The following is an 18636-nucleotide window of genomic DNA, read 5'->3' on the forward strand; positions in this document are numbered from 1 at the left end:
TGTCTGACTATGGTTTATCTTCCTTCTAACTCTTTCTTGGCTATGACCCCGTGAACGGTCTGCACAGATGGAGAAATACAGAACTTAGCATGGTATCTGGCACACTGTCTGTTACATGGCCGTTGTTCTTATTGTCCTTTAGTCCGAAGCTCCCATCCATCTCTGATTTCATAACCTTTCGTGATCCCTTTTCCCATGGGGCGGGCGGGGGCGGGGGGGGTGCTCCTTTGGATCATTTAACCTAGATGCACACATTTGCAGGAGTAAATGGAATACTTCTAAGGATATGTGCCCCAAACTCCAAACCCTATTAGTGTTTCTGATTTGATTTGGGGTGAGATGGGTGGGTGAGAGCTGAGGGCTATACTCAATTGTCAAGAACTTTCCAATACAGATTTTTTTAGGAAGTTTAGCATGAAGCTTGGGAAGCTCATCACTGGTGTGAATAATGAGAAGAACACTTTATTTCTGAAGTTATTCTTCTCCCAATCATATTTGTGACCCCTCCCCTGCCTGTACTTCATGAATGAAGTTAGAAAATTTGTCCTGTTTAGGTGAAAAAAAAACCAATTAGTACCCCATTTCTCAGCACTGGCCTCTTAGATAGGTTCCCAGATTCAGAAGGTTTTAATTGGAGACTGAGAGCAGCCAGGAGTAGATTTCTGTTTATTCAGCACTGAACAGCAGGAAACTGAGCATCCAAGTCTGAAGAAAAATGAAATCGATGTCAAAGTGGACTCCATGTGCGCTCCCACGGGAGGGCCAGACCGTGTTATGAAATAACCATTTAGTGAGAAACACTTGCTAAGGGTGACGGCACCACCAGGAACCAGAAGGACCAGTACTTAAGGCATAATTTACATGTTCTCCCAACCCATGGCCCTGGAAAGAGCATGGCTCCTTGGAGATAGTCTGGCATGCAAGACATGGAAGCTGTTTTACAGAGTGGATCTTGTGAGCAATAGCGAGCTCCTTAAAACTCAGATTGAGAGTGTCCACTGCACTAAGAAGAAAAGCCAGACTCCTGCCCCGACCCCCATGCACCCTTGGGAGTTGGCTCTTGCCTATCTTCCTGACCTCACCTTGTACTTTACCCTTCCTTGTTCATAGCTTCTGGCCATAATGCCTTCTTCTCCATCTCTGATGCTCTCAGCCTCCCCTCCCTGCCACCTCCAAGGTCTCTGATTCTGTCCCTCACTTGGCCCATGATGCTGATTCAGGTTCTTACATAGCCATCCTCATCACACAGATGTGAGCTCCCAGAATCCACCACTGTCTACTCAGTCCAAAATAAGTGCCTTAAGTCCAGTCTCTGTCTATTGCCTTCTCCTATTTCCTCAGTAGAGCAAACTACTGTCTGTAATTGTTCCTACGTGCTGGCTTGTTACAGATGTGCCTTCCTGTTTCTAGCCCCACTTATCTGGAATGAGAGCTTCTAAAAAAAAAATGCCTTTGATAATTGTCACATCTATAGCCTCAGCTCCTGGAACCATGCCCAGCACACAGTGGGTGCTCACACAGTGGGTGCTCAAGAAGTACTTATTGAATCAAGGAACAGGTAAAGGGGTTATCTCACTGGAACTTGTCAGTATGTGAGAAATAGAACAAAAATACTTAGGTTTCTGGCCTCTGCTAAATCAAAGGTTTATATTATACCCAACTAAAATTTTAGTTACGGAGAAGGGTCCCCGTAACATTTTTTTAGAGATAGAGAATGCGGTATTAAGTTCAATCTCTATTAATATTTATTAAACTTATGCAATATTCAGGTTTAATTCTAGACCCTAGCAATACAGCAGCAAATAAAGTGACAGGGTTCTCTGCTGAGTAGAGCTGATACAGAGGTGTGGTATAAAAATACAGGTCCATGAAAATACAGGTTTGGGGACCTAAAAGGCCCTGCTTTTATTTCCTACAACACCAAAACTAAATGTCTGACTAGTCAAAGTATTCGGCTTCCTGTTTCTCATGTTTTGCATCTATAAAATGGGTACACAGCTTAGCTCATGTGTAAGCTGAGACGTCTCAGGGAGATGATGAAGACATACATGAATGAATGAATGAGTGAATGAATGAATGGGATCTACCATTCTACACCCCCCACCAAACACACACACACACACACACACACACACACACACACACACCACACATACACATACACACACACACACACACACTTTCCCTTACTACAAAACACCCTACTGTTCTCTTTGGAAGATTTAAAGTGATCTCGCAGGCAGGCCCAAGCAAGCTCCAGCTATGGTCAGAGGCATTTGTTACAAGCGCAAAGTGTGTGAGGAATACAGGCTCTTTTTCTAGCCTTGACCCTAAGCAGCTTTCTCAGGCCTCCTTACTGGCCTTGCAGTGAGGACTGTTCCCTAAGGAGGCACTGCTGCAAGTCTAGCCCTGGTTTATCCAGATAGTTGAGCTGTCACTGATAGCCACCGTGTCTGGCAGGGTGCACAGTGCTAGCCCTCCTGGAGTTACCATGCACAGGCGAGCAGTGTTAGGATTCACACAGAAGTACAGCATCCAGTTGGCACCTCTGTGCTTGCTCATGATGCTCTTCTGCTTTTGACATGGAACAGATCATATACACCTTCTAGATGTGTGTTCATTTCCCTAAGAAGGAATGGAACTGGCTTCATCTACCACACAGCAGGACCTCTGGGTAGCTAAGGAGTTTCAGGACACACAAAGACAGGCACCTCCCAAAGCCAGGCAGCTGAGGGATTCCGCTCTCCATAAAAGCAGTAGTAGCATGTGCTTTTGAACAATTTGAACACCAAAGTCACTTTTTCTACCTTCCAGCAACTGTCTTCAAGTAAAAGAAATCCCCCAGTGTGTTTTGCTCACCGAGGTACACACTCACTGAGCAGCTGAACTTGACACTCAATAACCAAAAGGCCACTGAGAGTTGAAGGCCGTATCGTCACTATGGCCAAGCTGCAGTGGGAAACAGTTAAATTGGTTCACTGACAGTCACTGGTAGACAGTTACCATTTCCTCTGTGTTGGGAATTTTACCTGGTTAATCTGCTTAGTTTTATGGAATATAGCCAGTAGCATGATGATGATGATGATGATAATAATAATAATAATAAATAATAGCTGGTACTTAATGAAGGCTCTATACATTCAAGCTTTCTTATATAAATTAATTCAATCTTTTATTCTCCATATAAAATACAGAGTTTTTTTTTAATCTTCTTTGACACATTAGGCAAGCAAGCTACACAAGATCCTCCTGCTCAAGGTCACAGGCACATGGCTAAGATTGGAAATCTGGTTACCTGGCTTCAAGACACTTCTCAATTCCCCTGCTTGTGGCTATATATCAAGTAAGCATTAGATATGAGCTTCTTGGAACATAGACTTAGGCACCTTGCTGTTCCCCCTGGTGCCCAGCACTGTAGCCAGACTTGGCATTGCTATAAGAGAACACACTGGATACCTCAGCAGCCCTAAATACTTTTCCACATTACAACTCCCAGAGGCCTGACAAAGCTCTGAGATGAATGGATTTCAGAGCCTTTGCTTTTCCTGACACCACAGCCTCCCACCTCCAATCAGTCCTGGATCCACCATACAGACAGCACTAGTTTAATCCAAGAATAAAATTGGTTACATAAGCACACAGCGGGCATGGGGGCGAGAAGAGGAACGGCCTGGGAGCAGCATTTGGCCACTCTCAGTCTCCAAAGTGTAGCCCGTTCACAGAACTTTTCATCTCCCCGTGAGCATCCCTCCGCACGCAAAGTTTCCTTCATCTTCTCTCCTTGGTGTTTTCTATATTGTATTTTATTTTGGTCGTGCGCATTATCTGAAGTTACCATGGCAACGCGTCACCAGCTGCTATCTCATAGTAATGTTGGCATTTAGGTAGCAAGCTCCTGGAGCTGACTGTTTCCTTCTCTCCGTGTTCTCACCCTCTCCCACCAATCCCAGGTGAGCGGGGTGCCTCCCAGCAGCCAAGCCCCCCTCCTTGATTTTGTTCTCCAAAGCAGAGCAAATGATTGCTTTGCCTTCTTTGCCACAGTTTACTCTAGCACCACAAGAGTCCCAACTCTGTGTGTGTGTGTGTGTGCACTCTAGAGTGTGTATGTGAGTGTGTGTACCTACATATGTGTGTTTGCATTAAAGGTTGCTAAGTAGGAATGGTTAAACTGAATGTTGTATGCAGAACTATTAGTATTTCCAATAATAATATGTTATGGAAGAGACTTTTAATACAAAGGAGCCAGGGTAATGATTTGGGGAGACTTCCTATCAAAACTGAAGTCGTCTGCTATGTTGCTCAGACACTATCGGTTTCCTCTTGTTTCCTTACCAGCACATAGTAAAGAGGGCCTGACTGGTTGTCCTTTTCCTCAAAGCTTCAGTTCTCTCCCAGATGTGCGAGACCTCTGAGTGTGGTGATGAGGTGGATTAATTAAAGGACTTGATTGTCTCAGATAGCTGAAGAAGGTCCTATGCGGCAAAATATGCCCCTCCACTCCAGCATTAAGTAGCCCCTCATCAGCCAAGTGCCTGCAATGATTGCACTTATTTTTACACGTTTGACCTAGTTTCAAACTGTGTCTCTTCATGCTGTGATTCATTAGCCACATTTTAAACCACCCGATTAGAGCGAGGTGACTCTGCCTGCTTTGCGCCAGCGACTCAGATTCAATTTCTCTCTGGAATTTAATATGCAAGTCCCTCTGGTACTCTGTTTTAAGAAGCAATTTCCTATCCGGGCACCTGGCATGCTGCTTTGGTATGGATGAGTGGCTGCCTCATGCCGTGGTAGTAAATATATGTCGATTATAGAATTTCTGCCAGGAATAAAAAGAAGAGGGTTCTAATTGGCTCAGATTACAGGGAATCCCCCAACTCCCCGAGAACCCCATGCAACATTAAGGCTTTTCTAGGTCATTGGAGGGGATGGGAGTTTGAACTTTTATGATATAAAGTTGGAGCAGCAGTCGACCTTAGGGCTATATTGGCTGCCAGGGCAAATAGTCTGATTGTCACCCCAACCACCCTTCCCCAATTTCTCTAAGCATTTTAGATACGGCAGGTATGAAAGTCTGGTCTCAAACTTGTGAAAATGGGAGAGGGCCAAGACACAATTGCCATTTTGAAGACAATCTTGAAAGGAACCAGCCATCAGAGAAGGACTATGTGAGTCCATTACTCCTTCATTGCATGAGAAATAGTGGATGGCTATTCAATTCAAATGACAGAGCCTTTAATGAACCTACTGCCTGTGGCTCCTTCTACTTCAGGGAGTCAGTTAGTCACATCTGTGTGATCACCTAAGGATCGATACCAAAGTGAGCTAGGATGTGGTAGAAAATCAGGATGCTTCCGGTTTAAGATAAAGCAGTCAATTTTTGATTAACAGGCAAATGCAAGTGACTTGTCTAAACTTCCATGACAGTGCATGCAAATCCTAGTGAAAGGCACCCGACTGGGCTTTTCTACGTGCTGATCAGGACAAAGAAATTAACAAGCTGGTAAAGTGACTTTGATTGATCTGTGAACTCTAACACACTGACTGATTCCTAATAAAACAATAATGGTTTATTTCATAAAATGGTCAAACTCTCCAATGAAGAATGGAAAACCCCTCTCTCTTTTTTCATTATTTAAAGATAGAAAGAAAGAGAAAAGGCAGAGAAGTTTCCTTAAACAAACCCTAAGAGAATGCAGCCCGTTCGAGGTAATTCCAAACAACTTGAGCTCCTCTGAGGTTCGCTCTTTGCATTTCCTCCTCTTCCAATTCAAATCAAGCCACTGGGAATAACAAGCCTTGCGGATCGAGGCGTTTGGGGCAGCCTGCAGTTCTGACAATGGTGGATTTTCACCACACACACCCACACAAGCTCACAGTCTCAGCACTCATTTAAACCAAAGATTTAAAGTAGACTGCTGTCCAAGAGACAACAGCATTTTTTTTTCCTACAAGATCGTCAATTTAAAAAAAAAAGAAAAGAAAAAAAGAAAAAAAAAATCAAACCTTCCCATATCTCTTACCTCCAAGCAGTGGAATTACCTGCAGAAGATGCCGCCCCTTCCTTGTACAACGAGCCAGCCTTTGACCAGAAGCAAGATAACTCCAAACGAAGGAAAAAATAAGCCCTTTATATTGTAATTTTCACTGTTTATATGCAAGAAGTGTAGTGGGTCTGCTCACGTAGGAATAAATAAAAAGCCGAACAAACTGCACAGCAGCTACCATGTGAAAAGAAAAGCCCTCTAGTGGCCACAGGATGAATTCTTTAAGGAAGGGAGAGAAGAGAAGAGACGGAGGGAGCAGGAGCTGAGGAAGCCCAGGTACAAACACACACACACACACACACACACACACACACACACACACACACACACACACACACACACCTACCTCTAGCTCTTCAAACTCTAGAATCTTCCTTCCCTACATTTAGGCTAGCCAGAGGTATAAAATCCATCTCTTGATTTCAGTGCAACCTTGTTAAGTTAGCCAGGATGCAGCTGCTTCAGCCTGGTTTGAAAGAGTTGAGTAATTTCACAAACTCGCTACTACCCCACCCTGGAGGTCTATCCAGGAAATAACAAGCAGGTGGGATCCCCAAGGCTTTGGGTTCCTACGCTCAAAGTGGCTAGAGCCCCCTGAAAGTCTAAGCTTGGTGCTTTGGGACATGTTTCCTGAACATGGGGTGGGTTTAGTGGTCACCAGCTTCTGTGCAGGTGACCTGCTTAGTCATAGAGTTCCTTCTTTAAAAAGGAGGCACTCAGCTGTTCCAAAATGATCAATAATACTTTTAAGTGGGAACCCTACATCTTTGCCTCATTCCGTTCTATGGCTGGCCCTGCTGACTGAGAAGGCATGACACCCCTAACGTCCTAATTGAAAAACTCCAGGAAGCAAGCGAGAGCCTGTACCTATGTAAGCTACTTTGGCAAATGAGTGCACGGGACACATTAGGCAACCTAAGAGACCTACCAAAGAATGCAGAGGGTGCTTCCTAGGGGCCATAAGCACTGTCCATCACTAGAGCAGACCTACAGGCTGGCTGATATACAGGTTACATGCATGCATAGTCGATATTTTTAACAACAGGAGAATTTTTTAAACAATTTAAACAGGCCACAGACAGTCAGACACACACACACACACACAAAGAGAGAGAGAGACAGAGAGACAGAGAAAGAGAGACAAGAACAGAGACAGAGACAGGCAGACACAGAAACACACACTCAGGTATCACACACCTTTATTTTTCAAAAATGAAACTTCCAAGCCTATCTTCAGCAGTGGGAGTCCCTGGACACTCCCTGTATCCCACCAGTATCCAGTCAACCTTCAAAAAAAATCTGGCCTGGCCTGGTTCACAGTGAGACGTCCTCTGGCCAAGATGGTCATCCCTCTAGGATCTTACAGGAAACACTTGAGAATATTATCTCAGCCCTGCTTGATTAGTGACCAGTGTTTCTTTACCAGCTTCCAGAATATATCCCCTCAAGTGCTGTTTCTATATGCCAGCATGCCCCAGCACAGACACTTAACACCCTGGGAGGGAGAACACAGGGGAGACTGAGTGATGCCTTTGATCCATACGTGGCTATAACTCATGCTTCTCCATTTTCAGGGTTCCTTCAGGACCCACCTCCTCCTCACATCTCTACCTTGATTTCCCTCTTGTCTAACTCCTTTCCTCATGGACATTAATCATGCTTTCCCGACTAAATAATAAACTCACGAAGAGCAAAGGTTGTCTCTCCGCATCTCCTTTATCTTCTTTATCCGTAAATAATGCCAATCCTGGTAGGTGTTAGGTTCTCTCCTGGCTGATTGATTCATGGTGATCCAGTAATGATCTCTCTGCAGAGACTTGCCATGCACTTAACGGTGCTGTTGGAGCTGTTGATCTTTCCAGGAATTCCTCTGGGAGTGGATATGGGCACAGATAAGACTATGGGGATTCATGCAGACAAAATTATTTACCAGAAAATGAAACTGACTGCCCCTGAGAATCTTGGCTAACATAGGCTAAGTCTCCCAACATCCATAGAGTGCTGTTTCCGAGGTACAAACAGCACAGAGGTGGGATGGGGGGGGGCAAGGAGGCTTTTCTCTTAGTTTTGTATCTGGAGCTCTTAGCACAGCTACAGGCACGTAATGGGTGTTTAATGAATGTTTTTAAATGAATTAGTGGTAAGGACATTTCCTCTTAGGGAGTTGTTTCACATGCCAGTAAGAGGAGATGCTTTGCTGCTGGGTGGTCCTTTATGAGTACCGGGGGAGGGGAGGCTGTATATTTTCAAGTTTGATGTCAAGGAGACAGAAAGGACAAATTTCAGTGCCTTTGTATTTTTCATTATGTTTTGTAGAGTCACTTTGTGGCGTGTATGACAGCCATCTTAGACCAGATGGGCGACCAACACTATTCATTTTACATTGAGACCTTCCAGACCAGCTCAGACCTTGTGGTAAGTCTGCAGGTCATGGCAGGGGGTTGGGAGGAGGCAAGAAAGGCGTGGCATACCAAGCTCCTCTTCTCAGGAGTTTGGGGCAAGAAGGCCCCCTACAGATCTCAAGCGTGTGTGTTGCAGATATGATGTACGAATCTGATTCCATTTCTAGAATATATCTCCAGTCCATTACAGCTGTGTGCTATGGCTCCCACATCTAGATTCCCATTAGCAAACAGACATTTGTTGATGAATCATGAATTCTCTGGAGCTCCAGAGTCTGAGTGTCCGAGTCATACTATTTTAGATTGGAACCCTAGCTAAGCCACTGTGTGACCACAGGCAAGCTAACTTCTCTCAAGCCTCAGGTGTTTTGTTTTTCCAATCTGGGAGCTAGGGATGACACTATCTGTGTCACGGGCTTTGAATCCGAAGTGTAACAGTAAAAGCACTCAGGAAATACAGCTGTCACTATGCTGTAGCCAGTGTACAGAGAGAGCTGGTTCCTGAGCACAACCACTCAGGGCTCATCTGCTAAGTCCACCACCATCGCCAGAGAGAAGCCACAAGCTTGGCTCTGGGCCAAGAGTCTAGTACATAGCATGTGCTTGATACCTTGTGCTAACCTTGTGGGTTGACATTACCCGGTTCTGATGTGGAAGCTTGGACCTTATACCACAAAGATGATTTTCTTTTTTTTTCCTAGAAGAAAAAATTTGCTAGAAATAAGTCAATGCCATTTCCAGACTTTCACAATTTAGTTTAAAAGCAATGTTTTTGAAATAATATTCCGCATAGCCCCCTCACTACCCTACCATAAACACACATACACGCATCACATATCACACCACATATACACACAAACACACCATATATATATATATATATATATATATATATATATATATATACATACCATGTCATTCACGCATGCACACACATACACACACACACCACAATACACCAAACATATACACCATTCCACACACACTCACACACACAATTGCACACATGCTCACAGCACACTCAGCACACTCACACAAGCACATGTGTATGTGCACACACAAGTACACACCACACACACATTTACACTATACCATGCACACTCACACACACATTGCACACACTCACATATACTTACACACAATTGTACACACACTCACATTCACACACATGATTGCACACACAGTTGTACACACACTCACAGCACACTCACACACAATTGCACACACTCACAGCACACTCACACACAAACAGACACCTCCATATACATACACAAACACACACACCAAACGCAGTTAATCTGTCTTTATCTGTTTCATACATTGGGTTTTAGGTGAGATTTTCTCTGAGCAGAGGCTGCAGTGAACATGGCAAGCGCTGCTTAGGGAAAGAACTGAGGATGGGTGGGTTCACTCTGCATTTGAAGCTTTACCTAAATCACCTAGGGGATTCGACTTCATTACCTGCAGCTCAAGATGCTCTTGGTACCGGTGGTTCTTGACTTTGCTGTCTGGATCTGTACTGAATTTATTTTCCCTAAAGATAAGGATGAAGGTTGGCCTACTGCAAGATTTGCTGGAGAATGTTTCAATTCACTTTGAGCCTCTTTAAAAAGAGGAAGACCCTTGTTACCTCCTGTCTTTGTGACTTCACACACATGTGACATTTGGATTAGCTGTGCCTATGCATTGCTAATTATATGTTCATTTAAATAATAGTGTATTTGTTCAATGACCCGAGACTGTACCATATAGTGTGGATTATTTACCTCTCAATTACATATCTGGGAAGATGATTACAAAATCATCAGCAAATACATTTACTTCTTTATTCTTAATGACAGAACCAATAGTGCTTTAGTTGCCGAGAACATTTTTAGTCATTGTTCATATTCTGTTTGTACCTGTGAGGCAGAATCTTAGTAGCTGACTTATAAATTTCCATTTCTAACTGGTTGTGATGACTTCGAATTCCTTGGCAAAAACCTAGGCCCCTTCCCAATCCTAACCCTCTAAAAGAAAATGAATATTCAGTCACCACCACCAATATCTAGACACTCGAAGTCAGTCCCTGTGATGTGAGGTGACAGGTGTGTTTGGCATTTTTATAGGACTTCTTGATGGAGACATTCATCATGTTCAAGGACCTCATTGGGAAGAATGTGTATCCTGGGGACTGGATGGCCATGAGCATGGTCCAGAACCGGTAAGGTGCCCAGCACTTCCAGAACACCGCCTCGTTGGGTGCTCACCGTTTATTTTAAAGAACACTAGCAGGCATAGAAGGGAGAAAAGACATTAAAATTTTAATAGGCCCTTCCTTTCTATGCACAAACACAAGGAAGAAAGAATTCACCAATTCTGAAGCCACTCGAAATAGCCACAAACCTTCTCTGGTTTTTCAAGTTGCTGTCAAAATGTGATAGTCTGTGATAGGAGAGTTTAGGGAAGTTTTATACAATTATGTTGTTCTAAAGTTTTTTTAGGATAATAAAGTGTTTTCTGGGTCATATATTAGGTAAGGTGTCTAAAGTACTGGGTTAAAATTTTTAAAATTTAAAATTTGTACGTTACAGGACTTGGGGTGGGGTGCTTTCAATATGCAATTATGATCTTCTACACTGAAGAATAGGGGGCGCATTTTACAGATGAATCTGCCTCTGGGACATTGTAGGGCGTAACTTAAACATTTTTTGCTTATTTATATAATCCCAAACCATGTCTCACAGAATATCAATGTAACCTAAAGATAATCCAGACCCCACTTGAGCAATCACAATCTGAGATAAATAATTAGAAATGATTCCAACCTTCACAATTGTGTCTCTAATACCATCTTGGCAAGATACACACAAATCTCATGACTCAGCCATTCTAATAATCCCTTCCTCTACTCCCCGCCCCCACTGTCTTTTGCATGCTGAAGCTCCCCTGATCTGTCTCAGGATCCCATTCTTATGTCCCACCCATGTCCTCTCTTGAGTAAGGCCTTCTCAGCCCCTCCCTTCTTTCTCTTCCCCTTTCCTACGGCTACTTACATTTATTTCAGGCCTGTACCATACAAAGCCCTTCATCTCAAAGGGGTTTCTAGTTTTATCTCCCTGTATCTACCACCTCTGTTCTTCATTACACAGGCCAAGTATTGACTGACAAAGACAGAGATGTCCCCAGAGAGTGACAGAGAAGAAAAACCAGAATATTCTTGAGTGAAAAGACTGGAGGAAAGACTATGCACATTTACATATTAATGATTTTGTCATTGCATAAGGTCTGAGATTTGTCTCTTGCATGCTAAGATCTAATTGCAATACCTGCTGATCTCTGGAAAATTGTTCTTCCAGTCCCTGGATGCCTAAGTGCCCACCATGTGATAGACACCTGGCTACCGTACTCTTGGACTGACTTTAGGACTGCAGGAGGGGAGGAGGAATTGGTCAAGGAAAAAGAAGGCATCTGTCTATACATTTTTGCTTATTGTAGAAAGAGGGAGCTCTTCCCAGCAACACAGTGCCAAGGAGCATCCGGCCCTAGCCTAAGCTCACTCTGCCTGGTTCGCATCTCACATGCTGAAGGCTGACCTTGCAATAACAACATGCTGGTGATAATTCTCCTAGGTACACTGTGGGTCAGAAGTAAACTCTTCCCTGGCCCTGTGTCCTGCCAGCTTTCTGAGCATGAGCCCTGTGGAGGAGCATAGTCATTCACACCCAGAAGGCCCTGTGCTTGGTTTAGTGCTCATGTGCTACCATCTCTTGACTCATAATAATTTTTAGACAGTGGGACCCCTGTTTTCTGTTTGTTCTGGCTCCATATATCTGCTCAGATATAAATGGTCACTCATCTTGAATTGAGGCAGAAGCTATATGCAATTCTGAATGTGGTCCTTCACTGTGTGCCAGAAAGATAAACAGATAGTCTGTCAAGTTATACGGAGCATTCAGGAGATAGTACAGGGTCATTTGCATTTGGGATATATCCAACTTCTCCCTGTTGTCTACTTACCTACATGCTTCAGATAACTTAAAAACCTTAGAGGTCTTGGTATCCAGGTGTTCAAGTGAAGATCGAAGAAACCGACACCTCTCCCTCTGTCTTTTCTCTGCTGGCTTCATTCTCAAACAGACATTTCCTTTAGAGGGATCTAAGTACACTCTACAGGTTGCAAGTGTATCTATTTAATTTTATTATGCATATGAGTATTTGGTCTGCATATATGCCAGTGAGCCACTCAAGTGCCTGATGCCTGTGGAAACCAGAAGGGGGCATCAGGTCCAGGGACAGTTGTGAGCTTCTGTGAAGGAGCTGAGACTGGAAGCAGAGGCCTCTGGAAGAGCAGCTAATACTCTGAAGCACTGAGCCATCTCTACAGCCCTCAAAAATATATTTTATTTCAAAGAAAGAGGAAAAAGAAAAACCTTCCAGAAAAATCTGCCGAGAGAAGGTTTTTTTTTTTTGTTTTTTTTTTTTTTTTCCAGTCAGTGCAGTGTAATTCCCAAGGCTAATCTTCAAAGTCTAGTTTGGGCTACATGTTCATCCATAAACCTCTGGTGGCAGAAAAAAATGAAAGGCATTTTTAAGTCATGCTTTGATCTTATGATCTGCCTTCTGAACTGGAGGTAGTATGGTCAATTCTACCCAAACAAGAGGGATCTAGGAAAGTAATGGAGAAGGTAGTTCTCCAAAGAATAACCCAGAGCTGCTGTTAGGAAGGCTAGATTACTGGCAGGAAAAGGAACAGCTAGCATGAGCTAGTACAAAGCCAGGGGTGGAGTTCATCAGGCCCGTCTCCCCTTTTGGAGCAGTGTATCAGGCACTCTGGGAGAAGTCCTTATTGATCAGGGCGAGGAGGTATTGCTCTAGAGATGTTGCCTGTTCTAGTTCCATTCCAATTGCTGTGATAAAATACCCTGAAATAAAAAAAGCAACTTTAATTGAGAAATGGTTTTTATTAGGCTTAAAAGTCCAGGTTCCAGTCTGTTATTCTAGGGAAGGCAGGGCCGGATCTCAAAGCAGCTCGCTATATCCAGTCAACAGCAGATAGGGGACAAATGTGTACATGACTGTGCCTAGCCACTGTTTCCCCACTCCCTTACAGTCCAGAATACCAAGCCTAGGGAGTGGTGCCACTCACGATCTCAGGGTGCCTAGTCTTATCACCTCAGTGAACCGAATTAGGAAAGTTCCTCGGAAATCTGCCTACAAGCCAACCCGATCCAGACAATCCTTGCCTGAGACTCTCTTCCAACATAGTTCTCCTTCATGTCAAATCAACAAGTAAAATGATCCTTCTGTCTCTATACCTAGAAAGTGGCAGCCAAGGAACCGAAGAAGAAAGTAGAATCGCCTTCTAATAAAAGCAGTTCCTGCTCTGATCAGTGAAATATATGTCTGTTGGAGAGTACAGCATGGATGGCCTGGAGCCCAGGTTGACCTTGAACTCACAATGCAGTTAAAGAGGAAGATTTTGAATTCATGGTCTTCCTGCCTCGACCTTCTAAGTTCTAGGATTATAGACCCGCACAACCACAGCCCACTGCTACCCTTGCCTTTTCAGAAATTCATTCAACTGGAGTGTCAGCTTCTGAATCTCTGGAGAGAGGATAACCACAGTCCATTTTACAGGATTTTGCATTTCTCGTTTCGGATGGATAGAGTTGTCCCTCAGTACCACACTGATAGCAAGTCTGACTTCAGTCAGCAGGGAATTGGTATCACTAGGTGATTGCCAACTTCCTCTTGAGCTAGAAAAGTCCCTGCTAATGTCACCTCCCCCTAACGATGGCTGTTCTTTTGTCCTTGCAGGAGAATGGCATAGTCTATAGGTTTCTTTCATATTCTGGCTACGAGTATGTCTCCTCCACTTAGTGGAGCTCATGAGGGTTATACAGGACATCTACATTTTGTGTGTTGCTTCCTAGCTGGTATTGGCTAAGCACCTAGAACAGTCCCCTGTTACAAATGCTTTGTGTGTGGTAGCTTCCCTGCCCCTCAGGACAACCTTACGAGGTGGAACCACAACCATTTGCATTTTGCAAATGACACAGCTAGCTGACTTACTCATCATTGCAATGCCAGTAAGGAAGAGAAACACCATTCAACCTGAGCCAACTTCTGAGCCCCAGCTTCATCCTGTGTACCAGAGACATTTGTCTGAAATGCCTTGGACAGACATCCGGACAGCAGCCCTGAAGGGAAGACAGGCTGCCAAGGTCTTGCAGCTAGTTTGCAGAATATACACAAACAGAAAGTGCACCATGATTTCTAGTGGGACACTCACCTAAAATACCGTTTCCTCTTCCCCAGAAAGAAACAGTTCACCGAGCTTATCTCTAAACTAGCCTGCATTATAACTAATTAACTTTCTTCCCTTATCTTCCTCACTCTTTTCCTCTCTCTAATCTTTTTTATCTTTATCTCTGTCCCTCTATTATCTATGTTACTGTAATTAATCTATTACCACCTCTGATTTATGCATGTATATGTATATCAGTCATCTATTACCCGTGTTTCTGTTCAGTGGTAGAGTGGGTGGAGTCTTCTGGCTTTGAACCTCTCCCCAGCTGGGGGCTGTTTACCTATGCAAAGGTGATGGCTTTCTAATGTAAGAATGTTTTTCTTTTTGGTAAGATGCAGCATTCAGCATGAGCTGATTTACATGGCCTGTTTAAATTTTAAATGATCAAATTCTTCATAATGTTGTAAATTAACACAATTATGCTAGGAAACCTCTCTCTCTTCCCTCTTGCATCTGTGCCTCCATCAGGAAACATAGCACTTCCAGGGGAGTCAGGGATTTAAACCCATCTCTACAGCTGCTCTTAAAACAGTCAATCAAGGTTTATTGAGTGTCTAAGGCTCTAGGGAGGGCACAGATCCAGTCACGCTCTGATCTTGAAGGCTTCCTTCTAGTAAGGGAAATAGTAAGTTTGACCAGAAATGTGTCCAAGTCCCGCGGTGACCCTCATGAGAGCAGAGCCCAGAGATAGCATGAAGATGTTCTAACCATTGAGGTTGCATCTCCTTTATGGGGGGGGGGGTGTCATGTAGCTGACATCCTGCATATCACATTATTTACATTACAATTCATGACAGTAGACACTGAAATAATTTTGTGAGCAGGGGTCACCACAGCATGAGGAGCTATATTAAAGGGTTGCAGCATTAGGAAGGTTGAGAACCACTCTTGTAGCTGATGACTTCCTAGATTCAAATCCTGTCCCCTTCATTAGTAATTGACCTTGGGGGAGTTACTTAGCTGCTCTGGACTCAGCTTCCCTCACTGTAAAATGGGATTAGCAATAGTCCCCATCACAGCAGATTGTGGTGTTTATGTGGCTGAAACGAAAGAGTAACTGGTATAAAGTAGTTAGGACAATGCTATTAACACATGGAAAGAACTCTGTAACTATTGTTTTTAATCTTCACATTCTTGTCACTGGTCACGTGTCATGGGGCGTCTGGAGGACAGAGGACAAAGGACAACTTGTGGGAAGCAGCTCTCTCCTTCCACCACATGGGTCCTAGGGATCAAATAGCATGTCCGACTGTTACAAATACCTTTGTCAGCTGAGCCTTCTTGCTGCTCTATGATTTGTTTACCCTACACAGCACAACTAATGTTGAAGTGCAGTAGGATTCCAGATTCAGTGAGCCTGCTGCATCCCCAGGGGAGTGCAGAAGGCACTTCAGGTGAGCTGTGTCCTGACAAGCTGGCATATGCTGCTTCTCTCTAACCTCTTGGAACCTTGGGGTGTTGGGGTGATAGGAACAGCCTAAAGGTTCAGAGAGAATACATGTGTTAGACTCAAACGAAGCATGTGCTCTGCCCCCCAGGGGTGTCTGCTGTCTGTCCTTACGTTCTGACCAGTAGACTCAGATGTATCCTAGGAACCACAGGACACAGAGTGGGGTTCACTGGAGCCCTCTGATCTCCTAAATGATACTTGCCAGAGAGGGTCCTCACTCACTTTTCTGCTTTAATTCATGTCGTACAACTTGTTCTTTTGGCGTGGTGCTGTGCTGTCATAACAGAGTACTTCCGGCCTCAGTTTCCCCATCACTGAATGTGGTGGTAGCTGAGAACCAGAACAATGACTGATGTTTACTGAGGATATCCATGTGCACTGGACCCTCATTCTTAGATTGCATCTTACTGGGTATCCACACTTGGTTCCTCTTTTATAGAAGGTGCCAGTGAGATGATGGGGAGGTCAAGGTCATAGCTCAGAAAGATGGAGCATTGACTAGGCAAAGCTTGCTGCAACCCTTGTAGGAGCTCCATGCACTAAGCCTGATGCAGAGTGGACTCTCTGGCTAATATATATGGTATATATGGTATAGATGGCATATATGGTATATGTAGGATATGTGGTATATATGGTATGTATGTGTGTATGTCTATAGACATATTTATGTATGTATATGTACATACATATATATGTATGTATGTATATATATATATTGCTAACACTGTAGATAAGAAGGGTTAGGTTGAGATTTGAAAATAAAATTTGTTTTAAACAACTTATGTTCATTGTTGAGAGCAACAAAGAGTTGAGTGTGTTCTATTCCTATCCACTTCAGAACCATTTAAAAAAAAAAAACAAGAAGAAGAAGAAAAAAGAGTCTTACACTTTCTATCTGAAACACAGTACAGAGTTAAGTGGGGTTCTGACATTGAGCTCGTGGCTATCAGAGAAGCTGGGGGGGTGGGTAGCACACCTGCTTCTCACCACCCCAGCACATGGCTGATTAGCTTCCAGTCACCAGCCCAGCCTCTGGGAGCCCCAGACAGGTTTAAACTGACAACCTCAATAATGTCTATTCTGGAGTTACCGATAGCTTTGTTGCTAGCAAGAGTGTATAAAGCCCTCATTTGGGTATCACATTTCAGCTCCTGAGATGTTTGTACACAATGTGACAGCCACTCAATGCGCTTCCACCTAGAGAATCAGATAACTAATCTTTAAGGAGAAAATATAGATGTTGTTTCAAAGGCATCTTAGCAAATGGCAAAAAGCAAAACCGAAGAAATCCCGCTCTTTGACAGCCCGATGGGGCAGGGGATTTTGTGGGATTTTCCATTCCTACTGCTGTGTGGTCCTTCCTGCTCCAACCTGGTTGCTAGGTATTCCTTGCTTGCTGTTTGTCTGCTCATCTACTGGTGTCTGGGTTTATAAGGAAAATTGGGCAGCCTGAAGGATCCGAGGGATTCTCCGATCAGTTGACCACTGTGCAACTGCAGGCTCTGGGTGGAGCACGGAGCTCAGTACCCACCTGGCCTTGTTCCCTGCAGCTACCCCAGATAATGGCTCCCTCACCGCTGTGTAGCTGGGAGGAACCTGAAACTTCAAAAGGATAGTAACCTGACCCAAATACACAGAGCTGGAAAGTGGTGACGTCAGAAATAACATTTAGGAGTGTGTGCATCCTCCAAATCATGTGATCCCAACATTAGAATAAGCTACACCTCCCCACTTTTGCCCCCAGCAAACAACATGCAAGTATTTAATGAAAGACTGCTGCAGCCCTATTACCAAGCAGTGCCCCACCAAAACCAACCATCATCAAGAACAACAACAACCACAACAACACTAAAACAAACCCTCTAGTACCTGCCATGTTCATCCCAGCCAAAATATAGCACCAGTGTTTATGCACAGCCCCCAAAAGTCCTGAGAGCTTTATGGGATTTCTCTGACTGCAGGGTGCTTCATTCATCTGTAGGAGGGGCATGGGGATGAATGCACTGATACCTTGGAAGAAGTGGTCCAGGAACAAATTCTAACCGCTGAGGGACGGTGAGTGTGGTATTAATAGCCCGGCTTATTTGTCTCCAAGGAAGGGACACTTCTGACGTGCAAATATGTTGTGTAAGGCCTCTTAGTGGTTCCCAGGCATAATGGAGCTCAAATCATTACCCACACTCATCAGCACGTCCTTTATTGGTCTCTTCTGGTACCTCAGGCAGACTGTAAGTATTTCCCTGAACCAGCCACTCAGGGGATAGACAGGGCAATATTCATTGCCTGCTGCTCATTAGGAATGGTGGAACCAAGGTGGCAGAGTGTTTACCTAGCATGCAGTAGAGTCTAAATTCAGTCTGCAGCATTGGAGGAAGGAAGGCCAAATCACAAGCATAGGCACACAAAGGAGACTTGGCCACATCTTAGTTGGAAGGCAGCTGCAAA

At 43.9% G+C, this 18636-nt stretch overlaps 2 protein-coding genes across 2 annotated transcripts in view; one reads left to right on the forward strand and one right to left on the reverse strand.

Annotated features, from left to right (window-relative positions):
• Positions 1-6198, reverse strand: part of Insyn2b (inhibitory synaptic factor family member 2B) — a 104188-nt gene extending 97990 nt beyond the window's left edge. Inside the window, exon 1 of the mRNA XM_029483629.2 lies at positions 6024-6198. The gene's annotated coding sequence lies outside the window, so the exon portion shown is untranslated. The remainder of the gene's footprint in view (positions 1-6023) is intronic.
• The window catches only part of Dock2 (dedicator of cytokinesis 2), a 444551-nt gene that overhangs the window by 349506 nt on the left and 76409 nt on the right, over positions 1-18636 (forward strand). The window contains exons 28-29 of the mRNA XM_021175778.3: positions 8364-8462; positions 10558-10652. Coding sequence (XP_021031437.1) covers positions 8364-8462; positions 10558-10652 — 194 coding nt within the window. The remainder of the gene's footprint in view (positions 1-8363; positions 8463-10557; positions 10653-18636) is intronic.

The sequence above is a fragment of the Mus caroli genome, unplaced genomic scaffold (assembly GCF_978045245.1).
Source record: "Mus caroli unplaced genomic scaffold, Mus_caroli_1 scaffold_13, whole genome shotgun sequence".
NCBI lineage: Eukaryota > Metazoa > Chordata > Mammalia > Rodentia > Muridae > Mus > Mus caroli.